The sequence below is a fragment of the Camelina sativa genome, chromosome 18 (assembly GCF_000633955.1).
Source record: "Camelina sativa cultivar DH55 chromosome 18, Cs, whole genome shotgun sequence".
In the NCBI taxonomy this organism is placed as follows: domain Eukaryota; kingdom Viridiplantae; phylum Streptophyta; class Magnoliopsida; order Brassicales; family Brassicaceae; genus Camelina; species Camelina sativa.
Genome location: NC_025702.1, coordinates 17,476,218 through 17,496,767, shown reverse-complemented (window position 1 = coordinate 17,496,767; position 20,550 = coordinate 17,476,218). Strand labels below are relative to the sequence as shown.

The 20,550-nt window shown below is 37.4% G+C and overlaps 4 protein-coding genes and 1 long non-coding RNA gene across 8 annotated transcripts in view; 1 reads left to right on the top strand and 4 right to left on the bottom strand.

Moving 5' to 3' along the window:
* On the bottom strand, positions 328–3,594 carry LOC104762228. Of its 3 annotated transcripts, none has more exons than XR_763423.1 (9): positions 3,492–3,594; positions 3,227–3,399; positions 3,073–3,143; positions 2,861–2,975; positions 2,653–2,767; positions 2,391–2,575; positions 1,646–2,069; positions 1,001–1,438; positions 328–740 (listed from the first exon to the last, which is right to left on the bottom strand). It is a non-coding gene; the product is annotated as an uncharacterized LOC104762228 (long non-coding RNA). The 3 variants fall into 3 exon arrangements; XR_763424.1 differs by having other exon boundaries at positions 1,646–2,058; XR_763422.1 differs by having other exon boundaries at positions 1,646–2,014.
* LOC104762227 lies at positions 3,884–5,326 on the bottom strand. Of its 2 annotated transcripts, none has more exons than XM_019240374.1 (8): positions 5,250–5,326; positions 4,996–5,114; positions 4,738–4,890; positions 4,565–4,639; positions 4,426–4,456; positions 4,273–4,315; positions 4,085–4,158; positions 3,884–3,974 (listed from the first exon to the last, which is right to left on the bottom strand). In XM_019240374.1, exons 3-8 carry the CDS (start codon positions 4,792–4,794, stop codon positions 3,952–3,954), a joined length of 303 nt encoding a protein of 100 aa, XP_019095919.1. In that variant the 5' UTR covers positions 4,795–4,890; positions 4,996–5,114; positions 5,250–5,326; the 3' UTR covers positions 3,884–3,951. The 2 variants fall into 2 exon arrangements, with proteins under 2 accessions (XP_019095919.1, XP_019095918.1); XM_019240373.1 differs by having other exon boundaries at positions 3,891–4,004.
* On the bottom strand, positions 9,511–10,863 carry LOC104762226 (40S ribosomal protein S19-3). Its single transcript, XM_010485478.2, has 4 exons — positions 10,668–10,863; positions 10,353–10,443; positions 10,074–10,257; positions 9,511–9,814 (listed from the first exon to the last, which is right to left on the bottom strand). Exons 1-4 carry the CDS (start codon positions 10,749–10,751, stop codon positions 9,742–9,744), a joined length of 432 nt encoding a protein of 143 aa, XP_010483780.1. The 5' UTR covers positions 10,752–10,863; the 3' UTR covers positions 9,511–9,741.
* LOC104762225 (protein LEO1 homolog) lies at positions 13,635–17,820 on the top strand. The gene is made up of 11 exons (XM_010485477.2): positions 13,635–13,887; positions 14,303–14,646; positions 14,822–14,951; positions 15,076–15,279; positions 15,516–15,692; positions 16,062–16,193; positions 16,452–16,631; positions 16,724–16,852; positions 16,940–17,044; positions 17,138–17,371; positions 17,482–17,820. The coding sequence occupies exons 1-11, from the start codon at positions 13,771–13,773 to the stop codon at positions 17,617–17,619; spliced, it is 1,890 nt and encodes a 629-aa protein (XP_010483779.1). The 5' UTR covers positions 13,635–13,770; the 3' UTR covers positions 17,620–17,820.
* LOC104762224 (DExH-box ATP-dependent RNA helicase DExH14-like) overlaps positions 17,910–20,550 on the bottom strand; it is a 16,112-nt gene continuing 13,471 nt past the window's right edge. The window contains exons 40-49 of the mRNA XM_010485476.2: positions 20,157–20,300; positions 19,879–19,946; positions 19,627–19,792; positions 19,489–19,551; positions 19,282–19,377; positions 19,008–19,175; positions 18,707–18,877; positions 18,463–18,612; positions 18,247–18,378; positions 17,910–18,149 (exon numbers count right to left, since the gene is read on the bottom strand). Coding sequence (XP_010483778.1) covers positions 18,069–18,149; positions 18,247–18,378; positions 18,463–18,612; positions 18,707–18,877; positions 19,008–19,175; positions 19,282–19,377; positions 19,489–19,551; positions 19,627–19,792; positions 19,879–19,946; positions 20,157–20,300 — 1,239 coding nt within the window. The 3' untranslated portion in view covers positions 17,910–18,068. The remainder of the gene's footprint in view (positions 18,150–18,246; positions 18,379–18,462; positions 18,613–18,706; positions 18,878–19,007; positions 19,176–19,281; positions 19,378–19,488; positions 19,552–19,626; positions 19,793–19,878; positions 19,947–20,156; positions 20,301–20,550) is intronic.

Here is a 20,550-nt window from a genome sequence, read left to right as displayed (position 1 = left end):
AAAGTGTCAATTTGTACAGGTACAAACGTTTATTGCCCATTTATAGCCTTGAGTGGAAAAAACATATTAGGCAGAGCAGATCAACTGGTTCAAGCAGATCAAACAAAATAAAGTAGATCAAATATTTGGTTGTTCAAGTGCAGATCAAAAAAATTGTAGACCAGATCTGCATAGATTTCTCCTGCATTTACCACAAAAAGACAAAAAAATATGAACCAAACACAGTTAAGGGATGATCTGCTATTTCTCTATTCTCCCATTCAAAGCCTATATATTTATACTCTAATGATGACACTTGTTTAATGATGTGGCAACGACGTGTTTAATGTAGTGATTTTCTATTTTTTCAAAAAAAATGATCCACCTAGGACTCGAACCCACAACCTTTCAAGAAAACTTCTCCCAAATACCAAAAGTTATCAGCTTGGCTCAGCTTCTTTTTTTCTAGCATCCCGATCCAAAAAAAACAAAGGTGAGACTCAAAACACTACCAGTTTAGCAAAATTTTACAAACTCTAATTGCATTTTCTTTCGCTCTAATATTAAAGGAGGACCATTAGCGGATTCTGCGGACGCGCTTTCTTGAATTCCCGGCTTGATCTTCAAGTTTGTTCTGGGCCTTGTCCCTAAGATGTGATTTTCATACCTTCACTGTTGTAACTCGTCTGGCAAACTCTGCACCATACATGCTTTGCTTCGGTTAAACAGACATGAGGGCGTTCACCGGCTACTTGCATGAGCTACATAACAAAACAAAAAAAAAAGTCAGCTTACAATAAGGTTTCAGCTAAAGAGTACCGCAACAACTGTCACATCTATCATCAACATAAAAAAAAACATATATGCCACACAATTAATCTCTTCCCTTACTCTCCGTAAACTCTCTTCAAATAGAAACTTGGGATCCAAGAAGAGACAACAAGCACACACAACAAAAAGTATAATGTATCTTAGTTTTGTGCCTTTTTATCGAAGATGTGAAAGTAAAAGAAAACTTTACCTTAGATCTGTGCCTTTTACCAAAGATGTGAGAGGTTAAGTCATGGCTCGAGCAAACAACATTGCATAATTGACAGAAGCTTTCGCCCCTCTTGTTTCCAGTTCAAGAGATCAAAGTTGAGTCAAACTGCTTAATGTGCTGAGTTTGTTTACGAACCGGATGGCTTAATACCTCAGTGCCAGAAGGATGATGTTGGCGTCCACTATCAATGGGTCGTGAGGATTCACCTTGTTTGCCACGAGGACAATCCCCAAAAGCTATGTTTGTCCATAGCCATATTGTCTTTGCAGCAGAGAACAGTGGAACTGATGCTTTGTCAGGTTGGGCGAGAATAGTCTCTATCACCAGAAATGAGCATAAAATTCGCAGGAGCTGGATTGTCCACTGCCCATAACAACATATCCACTAATATCTTCTTGTCGCTCGCATCTTTCACTCCTGTGTAATCACACCAACACCAAAATAAAGACACTCAAACCACCTTTGCCATTACAAGACTACATACATACTCAGGGGCTTGAGATTCCCAAGGAAAAAAAATCCAAGCGTAAAAAATCTCCTTAGTCTAGATGTTAGAAAACAATAAGGTGACCAAATTCAGAATCTAACAGTTAGCTGAGTCTAGAGAGAGAGAAAGAGATTAACCAGTCGGGACGTGATTGAGTGTAACGCCGGTGGAATAAAGAGCTTGTTGGACGGAAGAAGGGATTTGACTGGTGTCGCCGTAGGCAGAAATAGTGAGTGAACCATTATAGCTCATCTTCGACAGAGCCGAGCTAATGTTCTGAGCAATACCATGGGCGTTACAACCTTTAGGGACCTCGCAGTTCCCAATATCCCACCATACTGACGTTTTTGCCATAGTGAACTCTGTCTCCGCTGCTACGGGTAAGTGACTGAGCCCAGCTCCGTTCACGAGATTGGAGTCGCCTTGAAGACCCTTGAGAACCCTTATGTCTTGCAACGCGGACGTTTTAGCCCTTTCGATCTCCGCCGCTGCTGCCTCCATTTTAACTTGGGACAAAGGATGAAAGGAATCAGAGTGGTTCTAAGAGCATCTGCGTAAAATCTGCGTAAATCTTTAGTGGGTATATCAATATATTTTATTTTAATTATTTTTATATAAAATTATTATTTATTTACATAACAAATCAGAAAATAAAATTTAACCTATTAGAATTTGCCATATATACTCCTCAAGTTATACAAGTCAAGAACTAACGAGATACAACTTAAAAACAACTAGAATATGAAATGTCGTTTTGGTTTTCCCCAATATAAAAGAGAAAATGAAAATTCTGTTTTGTTTTAAAATTATTAGATTTGAGACTATTAATGATGACTTGTTTTGTATATGTGTATACGCAATCACAGGGTGTTACAGTGTTACCTTTCTCAATTCATGCAAAGCCACACAGTTTTCCTTGGGAACCGAACGGGTGTTGCATGTGTGGTCTCTATACTATCACGCTAGCAGCAGCAATCTGAAACTCTCTCCAATTATTATGATGTCTAATCACGCGCCGTTCTTTCTTGTATTGTAGCCTTTTTAAAAAGTTCATAGGCTCTCCTTTTCTATGCCAAAATTTGTTTTAGAACATGAGTACGTAAAACACAAGCAAGACGAAAATGTAATAGTTGAAAGAACTTACAGTTTCTGTTGCCATTCCAAGAATTCGTCCAGCCATTCCTTCAGGATCAAAGGGTTCAAGATCGTGTCCATTCACTCTCCACATCCCAACAGTTTTAATCGGTTTCCCCATATACCTATTGACATCCAATTAAGAGTAAACTATCAACGTAAAACGTTAATTAAGTAACTTTCTATGACATAATTAATCGAAGAAGAACAACACAAACCTCCATGACAATCAAAGCAGGCAAACAGCCTGATTGCCAATGTTGAGAGGTATGATATCACCCACCACAATGTCATAGATTGAAATGATCAAACTCGTCTTCCACCTCTTGTCACCTGCAGCAATCAACACAGGTGTAGTGTAACTTAAGGAGGGAACAAGAAAAAAAAAAGATTATTAAGGGAAAAAAATTACATTGGTGCAAATCTGTACCTCTAGATGTATGTTCCTCTTTTCATCATTCAGGTTTTGAAAAAGGAGAGGCTGTTTATAGTCACTGACAGCTGCAGAGGAGAAGAAAGCACCAGAACAACACTAGGAGTCATTATCAAAATTTCACATATTAAGTGAAACAAGTTAACATTACCTGTGACAAGAATCACTGGAACCCTGATATTAGTTTCCAAATAGACAAGTTTATGTAAGACCAAGGTTAAATTGCAGTTGACGTTACACCAACTGCTGATCTGGTCTGACTCCACGAATGACTCCCACCCCAACCAAGCTGGTCACTAAGAGAGTGAACAAACCTTCTAACAACTGCGAGACTCACATGTTAGTAAAACCGCCAAGAGAATCCTAATTTGAGCTCAAGGGCAAGAAAATATACGAAGAGAGAAAAAAAATCGAACCTTGGCCTTTGAGTTTGATCTACAAGCAGCTTCCTCGAGTCCACTAGGTAACTGAACAAACACTCTGAAGTTGGAATGTCGGAAAGCTAGGCACAGACATATACTGTATAAATAGGCACCTCTGAGTCAAAAACGTTATGGTTGATTATCCTTTCAGAATCATAAAAACGTTATGGTTGAAACTGATAAGTTAGAAACAATGTAAAAATGGTAAAGATTCATGTACCTGACCACCGCAACAGCTCTCTAAAAATTTCCGTGTGACAAAGACTTCTCCTGCAGCTTGGTAGCTATTTGGAGCATGTATGGCTGCAACATAGAACAGAGGAAAGATGAAAGTAGAATTGAGATGGATACAACTTTCTATGATCAACAGTTTCGGTAGGCTCGCACCTGAGTTACTGTTTCATCAACTTTAATGAGAGGTTCTCCATTTAGAGGATCTAAAAGCGTGTTGTGATTAGAAGATCCAATCCACTTTAACTGCACTACAAACATAGCACGAAAGTAAAGCTGAAAGACTCCACATCAGCAACTTAAGTAAGAAGCAAGTACCAAATACAAAATTCAATCTGAGAAGTAAACACACACACCAAAGCTCTGTACTTCAGTAGGATGAGCACCCTCCTTGGCATCTACGGTAGCAAAAGGTACGAAATGATTCAATCTGCAAAAACAAAAAACACAAAAATTAAGTCAAATGAAGACGCTCTTATAAATGGATCACATTCAGATATCAATTTGGTAATCAGAATCAGAACTTAAATAAATTTTGTGTTACCTAAGGTAAGGCGAGCATATGAGCTGGTATTTTGTCGAGATATCTCCATACAAAGGTATCAGTACGAAAACATGAATATGAGTTTAGTATCTTCATATGCAGTACAATCTAAGACTTAATAACTCAACAAGAAGAAATGGATAGAGAACTCACCAAGCCCCAAGCAAAGCCATATGATACCTCTCTGGAGATTTGAAAGGGTTATGGAGACCACATGCATCAGAACAACACTAAGAGTCATTATCAAAATTTCAACAAAATACAGAAACAACAGACTGAAACAACAAATTACCTTGACCAGTTGCTGATCTGGTCTGACTCCACCTCCACGAATGACTCCCATCCCAACGGCTTGGTCACTAACAGACTGAACAGACCTTCTCACATATTAGCAAAACCGCCAAGAGAATCCTAAATTGAGCTCAAGGGTAAAAAAAACACAGAGGAAAAAAATCGAACCTTTACCTTTGGGTTTTCTCTGCAAGAAGCCTCTTCGAGTCCACCAGTCAACTGAACAAACATCTCGGCCCTTCACTTGGCTCCTTCTGTAATGTATCTTCCATGGCCAACAGTCTTCGATTTCAACCAGCTCCATATCTCTTGTCTCGCTACTCAACACTAATCATCACAAAAAAAAAAAAAAAAACAACCAAAAAAAATTCTTAGTAACCCACTCAAAAGAGATCAAAACGAAAAAAAAAGAAGCAAAATTGGAAGCCAAACCGTGGAGGAGAGAGAAACTGAAATGCTGGTAGCCCGGTGAATGCAGCTCTGAGTACAAGAAGTGTAGCTCAGATACTTTCTCCTCCACCCATCAATTTCAGTAGCTCATCATGCACAATCTGCAACAAATCAATTCTAAGCCACACGTTAGTACTATTGGAACCAAAATGATAGAGTGAAACAGCTATAAAACCATTATGCTAATGTAAAAATATGTGAAAGGACAAATGAAATGAAACAGAAACCAAAAATACCTTGACCAACTGCTGATCTGGTCTGACTCCACGAATGACTCACATCACAACGGCTTGGACACTAACACCTTCTAACAACTGGGAGACTCACCTGTTAGTAAAACCGCCAAGAGAATCCTAAATTGAACTCAATGCTTTTAAAAAAAAACAGAGAAAAAAAAAAATCGAACCTTGGCCTTTGAGTTTGTAGCAGCCTCGAGTCCACCAGTCTACTGAACAAACATCTCGGTTCTTCACTTGGCTCCTTGTGTATCTTCTTCCATTGCCAACAGTCTTCAATTTCAACCAACTCCATAGCTCTTGTCTCGCTACTGAACACAGAACATCACAAAGAAGACAAAATAACCCAGAAACAAATCTTACAAAACCAGCCAACAGAGATCAACACGACCAAAAAAAAAAGGAACAAAAGAAAAAATAGAATAATGGAGCGGTCACATCACTTGCTCCATTACAATGCTTACCTAGCCAAGTAACTTTGTATTATTTCAAACAGATGGAACCAATACGATTAGGAAGACTATATCCTTGCTGTCCACATTAAGAAGAGGTTTGTTACCCATGTGTATTATGCCCCACATCAGCTGAGTTAGTGGAATCTCCAGCAGAAAATTAAATGGTGTAACAATCGTTACCTGCATTAAACACAAATCTATGATTTCAAAACAAAGCACAAAACAGAGTTGTCACCTAATACAAACATCTAGGAAGAATGTGTTACCTTAGGGAAGGCGAGCATATGAGCTGCCTTTGTCGAGATATCTCCATACAAGAGGTATCTGTAAAAAACCAAAAAAAAAAAACATGACCATAAAATTTAGTATCTTCGTATATATAACAAACTGAGAAAATAATAACACAACAAGAACAAACCATATGATACCTTTGTGGAGATTTGAAGGGGTTATGGAGAACCATGCATGGGGGCACAGGGAGAACCTGTCCACAAATATAAATGGCTGCAACATAGAACAGAAAAGTTAGATTTGAGACGGATACATCTTCGCAGTAGCAATAAAGGTTTTGGTAGGCTAGTTACTGAGTTCCTGTTTCATTGACTTTAATGAAAAGTTCACCATTGAGAGCATCCAAAAGCGTGTTATGATTCGAAGATCCAATCTGGTTTCCCTGCACTACAAACATAATAGAGGAAAGTAAAAAGCTCAGAGACCAAACACAACTGCACTTTAGTAAGAAGATTACCAAATACAAAATTTAATCTTACAAGTAAACACACACACCAAAGCTCTGTACTTCAGCAGGATGAGCACCAGATAGCTCGTCAGCATCTACGGTAGCAAATGAAGACGCTCTTTTAAATGGATCACATTCAGACATCAATTTGGTACTCAGAATCAGAACTTAAATAAAATTTGTGTATGTTACCTTAGGTAAGGCGAGTATATGAGCTGGTCTTTGTCGAGATATCTCCTTACAAAAGGTATCTGTAAAAAAAACATGAAGATAAGTTTAGTATCTTCATATGCAGAACAAAATGAGAATTAATAAATCAACAAGAAGGAATGGATAGAGAATTTACCAAGCCTCAAGCAAACCATATGATACCTCTGTGAAAATTTGAAAGGATTATGGAGACCACTATGATAAGCTGTCCACAAATATAAATTCTGCAACATAGAACAGAGGAAAAATAAAAGTAAAGATTGAGACGTATACAAATATTGAAAGCACAAAGAACGGTTTTGGTAGGCTAGTATCTGTTGTATCCGCTTTAATATTGAAAGGTTCTCTCCAATCTGAGAATCCAAAAAGCGTGTTACGATTGGAAGATCCAATCCACTTTACCTGCAGTGTAAACATAACACAGGAAAGTCAAAAAAGCTCAGAGACCAAGCAGAACAGAAACTTTAGTAAGAAGCTTACCAAATTACAAAATACAATCTGAGAAGTAAAGTTACATACACACACCAAAGCTCCGTAGTACTTGAGCAGGATGAGCACCAGATAGCTCGTCAGCATCTAGGGTAGCAAATTAAAAGGTATGGAATGGTTATATCTGCAAAAAGAAACAAAACACAGGAACGTAAAAACACAACAGCAACTTAGGTAAGAAGAAGCTTACCAAATTACAAAACTCAGTTCTGAAAAGTAAAGACACAGCAGCACTTTAGCTTCGTCAATTTTTGTTTGTTTATATTCCTGACATTAAGGAAAAGAAAACTGTAACATAGGTACTTTCAAAATCAGATTGATGCTGTCACGGTAGGAACGCCGGCGACCGTGTTCTGAATCTACTTTGTCGCTCGCTTCAAAACAAAAACAAAAAATCTTAGAAAAACCATTCAACAGAGATGAAAACGAAAGAAAGAAGCAAAATTGGAAGCCAAACCGTGGAGGAGTTGATGAATTGGTGGTTCAGGAAGCAAGAACATGTAGCAGACACAATCTCTCCGCTTAATTCTGGCTTCAGACATATACAAACACGTCTCGATGATGGTTTTGCAATCTTGTCTAAAAAACCCTAGAAAAAAAAAAAAGACAGAGAGTATGAGAATTGCAAACAAGAAGAAGAAGAAGGATGGAAAGAGAATAAAGCGAGATCAGAGAGTACGTACCAAACAAGAAGAGAAGCGAAGAAGGGCTTGTCGTCTTTGCTTTGATCCTCTCTCGGATTCCACTGATTTTGCTTCTCCGGCCAAGACAAGACCTAACAGTATGTACAAGTAAACTCAGAATCTATTAATCAGAGGTGAAGGAAAAGGCAGAGAGAGGGAGAGAGAAGCGTACTTACTTGGAATCGAACATGTCTACAATGGATGATGGGATCTTCATCCATCGGCTTCTTCATCATAGTCCTGAAACCACCGGCGGATCTTCTCCCACTGCTTAGCTTGATCGCTCTCAGAGAGAAACAAAGATGTTTTTTTTTTTCAACGAGAGATGAGTGATGAGAGGGTATTTATAAGATTTTTAGGGTTTACACCAAAAAGAAATAGGAAAACTTGTCTTGCTTTTTTTTTTTTTTTTTTTGTCTTGCATATTTCCTTTTCCTTTTTTTAGGATTAAATTTTCCTTTTTCAGGATTAAAATTTTCTTTTGTTGCAAACAAAAAATGGAAATCGATCAGATCACAACGGTAAGATAAAAAAGAATTAATAATAATAAATCTACTTTTATCTTTTGTTTAGCAAGCTATCACATGGTTCATTCTAAAGAAACCATCGTCATCATCATCAATCACAAACACAAATACATTAAGCAAAAGGAAAAAAAAAATCAATCCACTCCCAATATTGTTCAAAACTATCCAATTTATTTCAGGTTTTTTTTGTTGTTACTTAACAGAATGATTAAAAAAGAGTGTATGTTATTCAACCAAATGTTTCTATAAAAAAAACAGTTTTATATTCTCTATCTGGTCAATACAAACTTACAATATCATCATCGTTCCATAAAAAATAATCAAAGAAAACATAATTTTCCAGCTTTTTAGCTTTTATTTTTCTTTGGGTGGACTCCAACCGTGGCTTCATCAGCTGTATATGATCATAGAATAGAGTAGACTACTGAAGGATGCAGCATACGGTAGAAAAAGAAAAAAAGAGAACCAAGTATAAACGCCAGAAAATATAAGTGAAAGGTTCTTATTACATAATTATTTTATGTAATTACGAAGTATGAATACAATAAAATGTTAGTAGAACATAACTTCAGCATCTCTCTATTCTATTCTCAACAATGACAAGACGCTTCTCTCCCAAGTAGACTGGGTAACCCCATACCTATCTTCCTCAATTTCTCAGCATCCACCACAACATTCCTCCTATCGAGCGATTTAAACTTCAATGTTAAACTTCAACATTCTCAGCACGTAAAGCTATACAATTAACTAATCAAGAAAAGCTGAAATGTCAAAGGATCCACCACCACTACGTTTCTTCAGATATGTCGTAGCATTAACTTTATACTTTGCGTTCTTTAACTTTTATACTTTGCTTTGAAAAGGATTTTAATATTTTAGAAACATGCTCATGTACATTATATATCTTCACCATTTTCATCATCTGTTATAACAAACATTTTTAATGTCGCAGTATTAGTGACATCTTACAACCATCACTGCTCGAACTAAGCACCTCTCAAGTCTCACATGACAAGAGGTAATGTGAATGAGACAATAGGATTGTTGTCTTTGAGGAAAGGCAAGTCTGTGAGGCCAACGTCCTAGCTTCCAGCTCCAAAATAAGTGGGTTTCTTTTTCAAGTAAACAAAACCATTTTGCAAAAAAACAATTGGATACTAAACAAAAACAAAACTAATTTCATGAAATCAATAGGAAACGAGGTCAAAGAAAATATCAAATATATAGCCATAAGTCGCTCAGAATATAGAGGGGCAAAAGAAACAAAACTCATCAAAACAAAAAATGAGAGGGAATTCTACTACTGGTTTTCAAATGCAACTCATTCCACATAACTAAATTCCAAAACATAAACCTTTGAACTTGGTGTTGATCATCTGTGATTTTGATTTAGACAGCAGCTGCAATCCTTCCCGCGACTTGATCGAGATCTCTCTGACCACTTGATGTGATCTTCCTCCCCCTGTTTACATGAGAGTAAGTAAATCATTAGCTACCAAATCGTATTGACTTATTCCATAGGTGGTGTATTAATAAATGAAGCAGTAGCACATTATAAATCCATACATGCAGTTCATCTATATAGATCACAGTAACGGTTATTAGAACCTTATGCTGAAATCGAATCAAAATGTCTAAACTGTATTCCCTACCATTCATTTGTACCAGTATCTATCTAAGTGAGGCTAGGGAGAGATCTAAACCACAGATGATAAACTCACCCCTTGGTGTCAAGGTCGACAATGTTCATGGTCTGGAGTTGCTGAAGAATGTGACGAGCAATACCACCACTGCTCTTGCAGAAATGAGGTGGACGGCTTCCGTTCCTCTTGCTTCCTCCATAGATCCTACGGAAGGCGCCAACTCCAAGACCACCCCTCAGGTAGACTTTCCTAGCCATGGAAGCTAAAGAGTAGAAACTTGTCTCAGAAAAACAATTACAAACATAGAGGCAATGCTTAAATCGAATATTTAGAAGCCTTTAACCACCAGATACATACCGGCTCTGATGTAGTACCAGTCAGGGTCATATGGAGCAAGCTCCTTAAGTTTACCAGTCTTGACGATGTCTGTCCACAGAGGCAGCTCAATCTACATCAAAGGAACAACATTTAAATCAGATACAAAGCATACAATCTATATAGCTTTCACTGAAATGACACTTAAACGAATGAATGTTCAGACCTTTACAGTTTACGACTCAAATACTTTAATGGCCAGTTCAAGTTACAATCCAGCAGAAGCGATCAACGCACTCTCATGGGGTAATCGTAATCTCAAACACCAATCTAAAGACGATTCGTTAGATGATTTACCTTGCCAGAGCGCTTGAGATGGGCAGCGTAAGCCTTGACGAACTCGTGTGGAGAGACATCCTTCACAGTTTTACCTGTCGCCATTGTTGTCGCGCCCTCTGAGATCCTTTTCTTCTTCTTCTCCTCCTTGTTGCTGCGGCGTCGGCGCTGGCTGCTTGGAGTCTTCGAGACGGGATTGAGGAGGAACTATGATAAAACGAAATTAGGGATTTTGATGAGTTTCTATGACGGGAATTTACATAACTACCCTTATTGTTTTGGGTCTTGGGCCGTGTGACATATATGTTCGGCCTGTTATTTTGCAATCTTCTCCTCTGTTTTACAATTTACATAAACGCGAATTCACCGGTTTGTAGTTTGACCAAATTTACCAATTAAAACCAAGCTCTAAAACCATTGGTTAGATTAGAACTTAGAACTTAGTAAGTAGAACATAGAAGCACAAGTTATGTAACTAGACCAGAGTGTATTTGAGATCCAGGTATTTTAGTACTACCGGTTTAGGTCTTATTCGAATGTATTTTAGTAATTTCGGTTTGGTATCTTTTGGGTTCAAGTCGATTGGGTCATTCTCTTAAATTTGTCTTTAACTTTTTTGGCTTCGGTCAAAGCAATTGTTTTCATATGCATACGATGATAAATGTTGGAAATAATGCAGTGAGGTTAAAAATCTTTGTCAATAATACTCATCACAAGCTTGGGATAAGTATCTTATGGCGGCCGGCCAGCCTACATATGTTCTCAACTCTATCCTTTATATCATTTAATCTTCAAACATTTATGGAGTGCATTTGTGGAATCCTTCACCCTTGTTTCGATGTTATAGTGGAACCGATACTCGAATACACTGGTGTAGTTACATGGACTAAATTCTCTTTATAAAGAGGGAACACTACCACATTTATGTAATTCTCTTTATAAACAGGGAACACTACCAAACTTATGTAATTTTTATAATTAATATATGCTACTAGTATCTAACATTGTTATAAAGTTGAACACACTTTATTTTTTTTCATGAATCCACTACAATCAGAGCCGTGCACACGTTATAGAAAAATAAACCTTCGCATGTGGCATCCAATTTTGGAAAAAAATTAAGGGCATATATTTATAATATTTATTACTCTTATAAAGTGTATTCATAGTAAAAAATTGTATACGAAGATGGGCTTATTTTCTATGTTACAACGTTGAAAACTCAAATATATAGAGAATTTAGGATCAAAATATGGGCTCATCTACAATCTAGTTTTAAAGATGAGCTTATACCATGTTAATTAATTAATTAAAAAGAATCAGATAAACTAGTTAAACAGTAAAAATTACAATATATTTTTGCCAGCTTTCTTTTTGTCGTTAATCTTCACCTTTTGATTCTAATGTAAAATAATATAGTGGTTAACTTTTACGTCAACATTTTTTTCATCAAATTGTCAAATTAAAATTAATTAATGGTTTAATTTCTATTTCTATTTACTTTATTTTGGTTAGATGTTTTTCACCCCAATATTTTTTAGAATCGCAAGTAATAATCGTAATTGGTAATCTAATAGAAAGTTTGGTTAAGAACTATTTGTTTTAATTTGTTTGTTTGTTTCTTTATTTTATTTTATTATAATGATAATGGCATTCAATTAGTAGACATTTTTGTTTTGGTTAAACCCAACCATTTTATTTTTGATCGCTTGTGGTATTTGTTAACCTTCGCACCGCTCTGACTACAATCAAAAGAAGACCAAAGATCTCAAACGAAGCAATTAAATTCTCTTTTGTCTCTACGATTTCGAATGTAGAAGAAAGTACTCGAAGTGGAATGAACTTAGAAGGTGTTTAAATATTAAAACATACATAAACATATTGCCGGGAAAGTATAACGCTTTGAAGTTAGACACACAGTAACAAAGATTTGTGTAGATCATAATGGCTAATTAACTTAAAGTTTTGGAAGACTTATAGATCGTAATGACTTGTACTGCAATGGAATTATACCCAAATTCGTCCAAATAACGAACCTTACGAATTCTTATGGCGCTGACTTACGAGAACTTGAAGGTTGGTGATTTCTAGCTGTACAACTTGTCAACTTGTAACTTGCAAAGCAATGAATTGGATGGAAAAAAAAAACTTCGAACAGACTCAATGAGATAGCTTCGTACACACTACAAGAAAACATACAACTGCACTATTAATCACCTAATAGTCGTTAAATAGGAAATAACGATCAAATAACAATTAAAGATTGTAGTAGTAAATCTTTTGTCGCTAAAATTAATAGTCACCAAATAGCGAGTTTGTGTTTGGCCATGTGACGACGACCACAGTCGGGATCCGCTATTAATTACCTAATAGTCGCAAATTACGAGAACAACGACTGTGGTCGGATATTAAATCTCTTATAAAATATCTATTAGTCACCTAATAGTCGCTAATACGAGAACAACGACTTTGGTCGGATATTAAGTCCTTTTTAAAATACCTACCATCTCCTATGCTTCTAAGTCGTAGGCTAATGGCTTTCACTAGGCTTGTTTAATTCTTTTGAGTTATAACCAAAAAGCTTTAAAATTAAATTTTTAAGAAATTTTCGGGTTCAATCTCGGATCCGGATATCCAGCGAGTATTAAAATTTTGGGCGGATATCCGACTGCTGAATATCCATTGTCCACAAATTCAGATTTGGATCTGAATAGCATGAAAATGACCGGATCTCCGGATCCGTCTCAGGACTAATATCTATAACAAAAAAAATATTTTATTCGAAAATCTCAAGAAGCCTATCAAATCCCATCCCTTTTTACTCACAAACCAAACACATTTAAATCAATTATTTTGATTTTTTATAACAAAAAAAGTTATTATTATTATTATTATTATTTTGTCAAACAATTCAAAATTAATCGCGAGAAAGAGATGGAATAATAATTAATAATAATAATAAAAACTAAAAAGAAAAGGAAAAAAAGGTCCTTACAGCTTCAACCTAAGGAACAACAAAGGCCGAAACAGTTAACCCCTCCGTCGGAGCTCAGATCACGAGCCACCGTCACCCAGCTAAGTGACTCTGTGAGAAAAAAAAAAAAAAGAAGAAGAGAAGCTTAAGATGGTAGGAGTAGAAAAGAGATCCGAGATGATGCATAATCTGTTCGGGGATCAATCCGAGGAAGAAGAAGAGCTCGATTCCGAACATGAATCCAATCCTCAGCCTAATTACGCTTCCGTAACTCTCTCTCTCTCTCCCTCCTTCTTTATCTTCTTCGTTCAATCACCTCGATTGTTTCAGTTTTTGCCACTGTTTTCTTTTAATTTACACCTTGGGAATGTTTCGGTATGCGATTGGGGTTTCTCGGATTCTCGTCGCTTGAATTTTTTAGGGTTTTAGGTGAATTGGCAAGAACCATTGTAAAGTTTTTAGGCCTAATTCAGCTTCAGCTCTTCTCATAGATCAAATAGACTATGATATCGGCGAATTCAAAGTGGTTCATGAGCTTTCTTTCTACTCCTTGGATTTTGGATGAAAGCTGCAATGTCATTTCTTTATTGTCTGATTCTATGCCATTTCGTAATCCTTGATGTTTTCTATTAAACGATAAATTTTCTGGTTGCTGAACTTTTTTTAATCTAAACACCCATAGGATGAGGCCGAGGGCGGGATGGAGCCTGAAGGAGAAGGTGAAGCTGAGGTTGAAGAAGTTCATGGTGAGGCTGAAGCTGATTCTGATGGGGAACAGGGCGATGTAGAACTTGATCCTGGAGAAAGTGAGGGTGAGAGAGAGCAGAGTTCACAGGAGGTTGATGTTGCTGATCCACATGAGGAGAGTGAAGCAAGAGATAGTGATAGTGATAACAAAGAAGAAGAACATCTTGGTAGAGTAGCCAAAAACAGGAGACAGGCTGTTGTTGAGAGTGGATCGGAGAGGTCTGGTGAAAAGCATTATGAGTCTGAAGATGAAGAGGTTGATCAGACTAGGAGTCCAAGGTACCCCTTTTTCCCTTTCCTTTTTTGTTTCCTAGCTGTTTTGTAGTTTCTTTTGGATTTTGTGCTGTGCTTAGGATTTGATGATACTTGCTAGTCATCTTGAGGTACCTTGGGTTTTCATTTTTCTGATGAATCACTTTGTCTCCTGTACATGGAAAACTGGGATGGTGGGTAGATCACCTAGTGAGGAGAAGGAAGAGGCTCAAGTTGCACAGTCAGACGTAAATATTCGTAACGTATTTGGATCTTCGGATGATGAAGATGCAGAAGAATATGTACGGAATGACGTTGATCAGGATGAACATGTGAGTCTTTCTTTCTAATATTACATTTCAGTTTACGGAATATCTGTTTCTTTTCCAGTGTTTGCTTCCTTTTAGAATCCATATGAATTTGCATGTATGTATGACGAGACGTGTAATTTTTTAGAGATCGCCTATCGAAGATGAAGAGGGCTCTGAAAAGGATCTGAGACCCGATGATACGGGGCTTGATGATGATATGGCCCCTGAAGAGGATCCTCAATACGAGTCAGAAGCTGAGCATGTTGAACCTAGATACAGGGAGAAGCCAGTTGGCCCCCCTTTGGAAGTGGAGGTTCCTTTCCGCCCTCCTCCAGGTGATTCACTTAAGGTATACCTGCTTTATGTTGCTAAATTCTTCGCTGACATGGCTTCAAATCAATATTGACCTATATGGTGTTTCCAAGTTATCAAAATGTGTCATGTCATTGTGGTTTGGGGAGTGAGAGTGTCCTATTCAGCCCTATATCTGAAACCCCATCTTCTAGTTGTCTATCTGTGGTCATGATGTTCTATAGCAAAACTGCGCTTCCTCCCATTACCATCTTCTCTGTGATCTTTTTTCAGATGACCATGATAAAAGTTTCCAATATCATGGGAATTGATCCAAAGCCATTTGATGCCAAAACATTTGTTGAAGAAGACACATTCGTGACAGATGAACCCGGAGCAAAGAAGCGTATTCGTCTGGAAAATAATATTGTTCGCCATAGGTTTGTTAAGGGTCGAGATGGCAAAACATATGTAAGTGAACACTTCTTCGAAGCTTTCCGCTTATAATTTTTCCATCAAAGCTGCCATGAAGCTATGTATTTTGCGTATGGCAAGTACTTATGATCTACCAATTTCGTAAACTAGCATCTCTTGGTATGTCTCTTGGTAAATAGAAATTGTTTTATGGTTAGTAATGTTAATATAGGTACACACTATTGATGCAATTCATGTATTTCATATTAGTTTACTAAGTGCCATTCATCATGATGTCTCAGTTCTTCTATTTCTTTAGGCTTGGAATCCTCCCCATAAACAATGTTTCTTACTCTATTTGCAAATGCACTGATTTTCTTCTACTTTTTCTGTAGTATACTAAAGTCACACTATGTTCGAATGCAGAGTGAAAGTAATGCTCGGTTTGTAAGGTGGTCAGATGGAAGTTTACAGCTATTGATAGGAAATGAAGTTCTTGATATAACTGAACAAGAAGCAAAACAAGACCAGAATCACCTCTTTACCAAACATGAAAAGGTGTTACTACTCCTTCTGCCTTAGTTAGCCATCTATTTGTAGTTGCTCCAGCCTCCTAGGAATTTAAAGCATCCATGGAATCAACAATCAACTAAATAATTTCAGAGGACCCGTACTAATCTCTATACTAAATGGCAAAAATTCTCATGAGGAAACTAAATGTCTCCTTCAATCCATCCAAATTATTAGTCTTGGTTCTGAGAATAAATCCAACTCTGCAATATCTCAAAGTGATGTCTTATCTGGATGTTGTTGTAGGGTATCCTTCAATCGCAAGGAAGAATTATGAAGAAAATGAGATTTATCCCATCATCTCTAACGTCAAATTCGCATAGGCTTTTAACTGCCCTTGTTGACTCGAGGCACAAGAAGGCCTTCAAAGTTAAAAACTGTGTCACTGACATTGACCCTGAGAGGGAGAAAGAGAAGAGAGAAAGGGTAACCTCTTAATTGATGAGCTCAGACAATCCAACGATATTTCTCTTGTAGGGTTTATAGACTTTTCTCATTTAATATCTCAATTTATGAAGGCGGAAGGCCAAAACCTCAAGGCTAGTACAAAGCTGAGTCAGGCGAGGGAGAAGGTCAAGCGCAAGTATCCACTTCCTGTTCAAAGGAGACAACTTTCCACCGGCTACTTGGAGGATGCTCTTGATGAGGTATGTTTAAGTAGTTTGTGTATATTGTGTTCTTCCAATTTCTAAAGCAAAGATACTAGTAAACGACTGATTTTTTCTTGGAACCAGGATGACGAGACAGACCACTATGGTTCTCACCGCTCAAACCGTGGCTATGAGGAGGACCTCGAAGCTGAAGCACTACGGGAACGCCGAATTCTGAACGCCAAGAAGGTAAACAAAATAAAAACATATATCTCTAGAATGCAAAAAACATAATTAGAAATTATACTACTACTTAACTGCTTCTCGCTGCGGTTAAACCAGAACAAAGGCATTCCGGGGAGGTCTTCAATGAATTCGGCCAGACCTTCCAGACGTCAAATGGAGTATTCTGAGAGTGAGAGAGAGGAATCTGAATATGAGACGGAAGAAGAAGAGGAAGAAAAGTCACCGGCCCGTAATGAATATGAGGAAGATGCAGAAGAAGATGAGGAGGAAATAGACGGAGGAAAATCTAACAGATATTCAGATGAAGACGAAGAAGAGGAAGAGGCTGCGGTAAGCAAATCAGAACATTTTTTTTTATTTTGTTGTTGTTGTCAAGGAGGAAAGTTCATTGAGATTGTAATGTGATGTTAATGTGTGGTGGTGGAATGTGCTTTATGCAGGGAGTTAGGGCAGAGAAGGATCACCGTGCAAGTGGCCGGAAAAGGAAAGGGATTGAGTCTGACGAGGAGGAGTCTCCACCGAGAAAAGCTCCAACACATCGCCGTAAGGCCATGATTGAAGACAGTGATGAAGATTAATCATTTTCTTTAAATCTTTCACTTCTCTTTCGTTCACAATGTAGTCTGATGGAATTAGACTCGTTTAAATCAAAAGATACATAGACATAAAATCATGGGGGTCGTCGAGTTGATAAATTTTTGAATTCATGTAATAGTTGAAGTCTTGAAGATAATAACGTTCTGTAACGGTAATAAATAATTGATAATTTTTGATAAGCAGACAGACGTTTCAGAAGCAAACAGGAAGTTCCAAATAAAACGTAGAGTTTGACCCATATTAGCTTTTACTAATATTATAAAGCTCTTGATTTATTATTATGTAGCCCAAAAAAATTATCTAACACGTTATGTAAAATTTGGTGTTTACATTAACAAGAGTATAATACTTAAAATTTCTACAATATTAAAAGAAATTCCATAAAAATATTGGGTTAGTACAATGATACAATTTATCATCTAATGGCTCTTCAGCGCCGTGCTGGTTGTTCAATGGAGTGTTCTTGCTCAAACCCCAAATAACAATCCGAAACCAAGATGAGTTTCGTATTCTGGCCAAAAATAAATACGAAAAAATCAGCAATAATATATATGCAGAAGTGTAAAAAAGAATGATTTAAGTTAGAGAAAATAAGAAGAAAATGCTACCTGGAAAGAGGTTATATTGGGAGGTAACTCCATACGTGTGGTCAGGCGACCAGTGAACGAAACTCTCTTCACAGCAAAGAGTTCGGAAGTTGAAGTATCACCAAGAACCAACCACCAAGCTTCGTCTTTCACCTGTAACCCAATATAAATGTGACGAATTCCAATACATTTTTGTTTCGAGCAACTAGTCTGTGGTTAAAGTCTTTAGTGAAAAACCTTTGGAAATCGAGGGGCCAACGCCCTTGAGCTATTCCTCTTTGATATCTTCTCAATTCTGATTTCCAGCATTGAAGGCATTTTTTTGCCATCAGAATCCTTCTTCTGGAGTCTCACATTCATTCGGATCCGTGGAAATCGTTGGAGATCCTAATTAAGACCAAAGAGTGTAGAGAATAATTTGACTCCATGAGTGAAAAGTATTGGATGCAGAAAGAAACAGTTGCGGCCTATTTGAGGGTACCTGAGATAATCTTGATGCAGGGAAGTTTCCGGTTACACTTTGTAGAGTTTCCTTTGGAATCTCTAATAGCTGATGCAGCGTGTGAATTCCTCTTGCGGTCAGAGATCCTAGAAGATCATCATTCATGCATGGGATCATCCATAATGACGAATCTTGATCGGACCACATACCCTATAATTAATCAGAGAACTGGATTATGTAAAAGCGTTCTCCTTACTTTGCAAAAGTGAAACGATTTGTACTGGTCCTACTTCCGAACAAATGGAACAAGCTAAGAGTAGTAATCTTCAGGATTTATTACCTGCATGACCATTTGCAAAAGGCGCATACACGTCAGCGAGCTTGAGAGCCATCCACTGTTTGCGCAGATATCAATCATGGCCTGGAGGATCCGAATGCTTTGATCCAGTACTGACTTTAAATCCGTGTTATAATCACTGATTGGGAGTGCCAACTGAGAAAAATGTGCCTGCTCATTGGATGACATGCATTAAAAAGACAGTAACAATCATAAACTCACTCAGTTTGGATTTTGTTTCATCCATCAATGCAAAATAATGTGAAAAAGTACATACCTGGAAGAGCAGATTCGCTTTGACATGAGGATCATCTAGATGGTTATTATCCACGGGATACCGAACTTTATCTGACAGTGTTTTGTTGTAATTTTCCTAAGGAAACAAAGGGGATAAACGAAAATTTTAGACAGCATATTACTGAGAATACTTTTGAAGACAAACCATACATTCGTCAAGTACAACAGTATAGACCATGAAACAGACCTCATTGTGCCGCACAGGAAGTTCATCATACTCAGAAGCACCAGCCAAGATATGCAAAAATGCCTAAAGGGCAGTGGTTAGAAGTCAAAGAAAACAAAAAAAGAATAATCAAGATCATATGTTGGATCAACTTCTTACTTCAAGCGATGTGTCAGAACCTATATTAGAGCCAAACATAGACACGGTCATGTAGCAAAGGTAATACTGTGACGCTATTGTACCCAGCATCATAGGCTCAACACTATTTTCATTTACTTTGAGGCATCCACTGTCTTCAAGATCATCAAATGTGTTTTGCACCAATCTACACAAAAAAGTAGCCCACATATACCACCGTTACAATGGCTCTAATAAGAGAAATCTTCTTCATGTAATAAATTTGATTTTTACCTTGATAAGTAGGAACAGACTGTTTCGTCTTGAGTACCTTCTAGCCCATAGTAAGCAGGATTAGCCATCTGTTACATCAATACCACATTGCGTCATGAACAGGGTATTCTGCAGTAACAGAAAAATCTGAAAGTAAAAAGAGAATCTGGCTGCAGGTGTGGAGAGTTTCCAAGTCCGTGCTTTGAAACTGATTTTGGATTTCGCACAATATTTCATGGAGCCAGAATCAATTTCTCAAGTTTGAATCTCGCTTTTTGATAGAACTGAAGCATATTTACCAGTCTACGGAACAGATACGTCCATGTAAGATAATGCACTGCATCTTCTTTGTTGCCTATTGTTCCAGATACTATTTCTGCATTGAAGTGATCGTGCAGCTTCTCTTTCAAGCTACTTTCTACGGGGAATGGTTCGTACAAGAACTGCATGCAGAGAAAATATGATATCGTTAAGGTATATTGTTGCAAAGGATACTAAAAATTGCCAAATAATCCAATTGAGCTCGACCTTTTTGTAAAAGCTTTTTTTAGGTTCATGTACAAGAATGACCGCTTTCCCATGTTGGTCAAATTGCGGACGCCCTGCACGTCCCATCATTTGCAAGATCTCTGTAAGAGGGAAGTCAACATATCTTTTGGTTTTCCCGTCAAAATATTCCGTTCCCTGATAAGA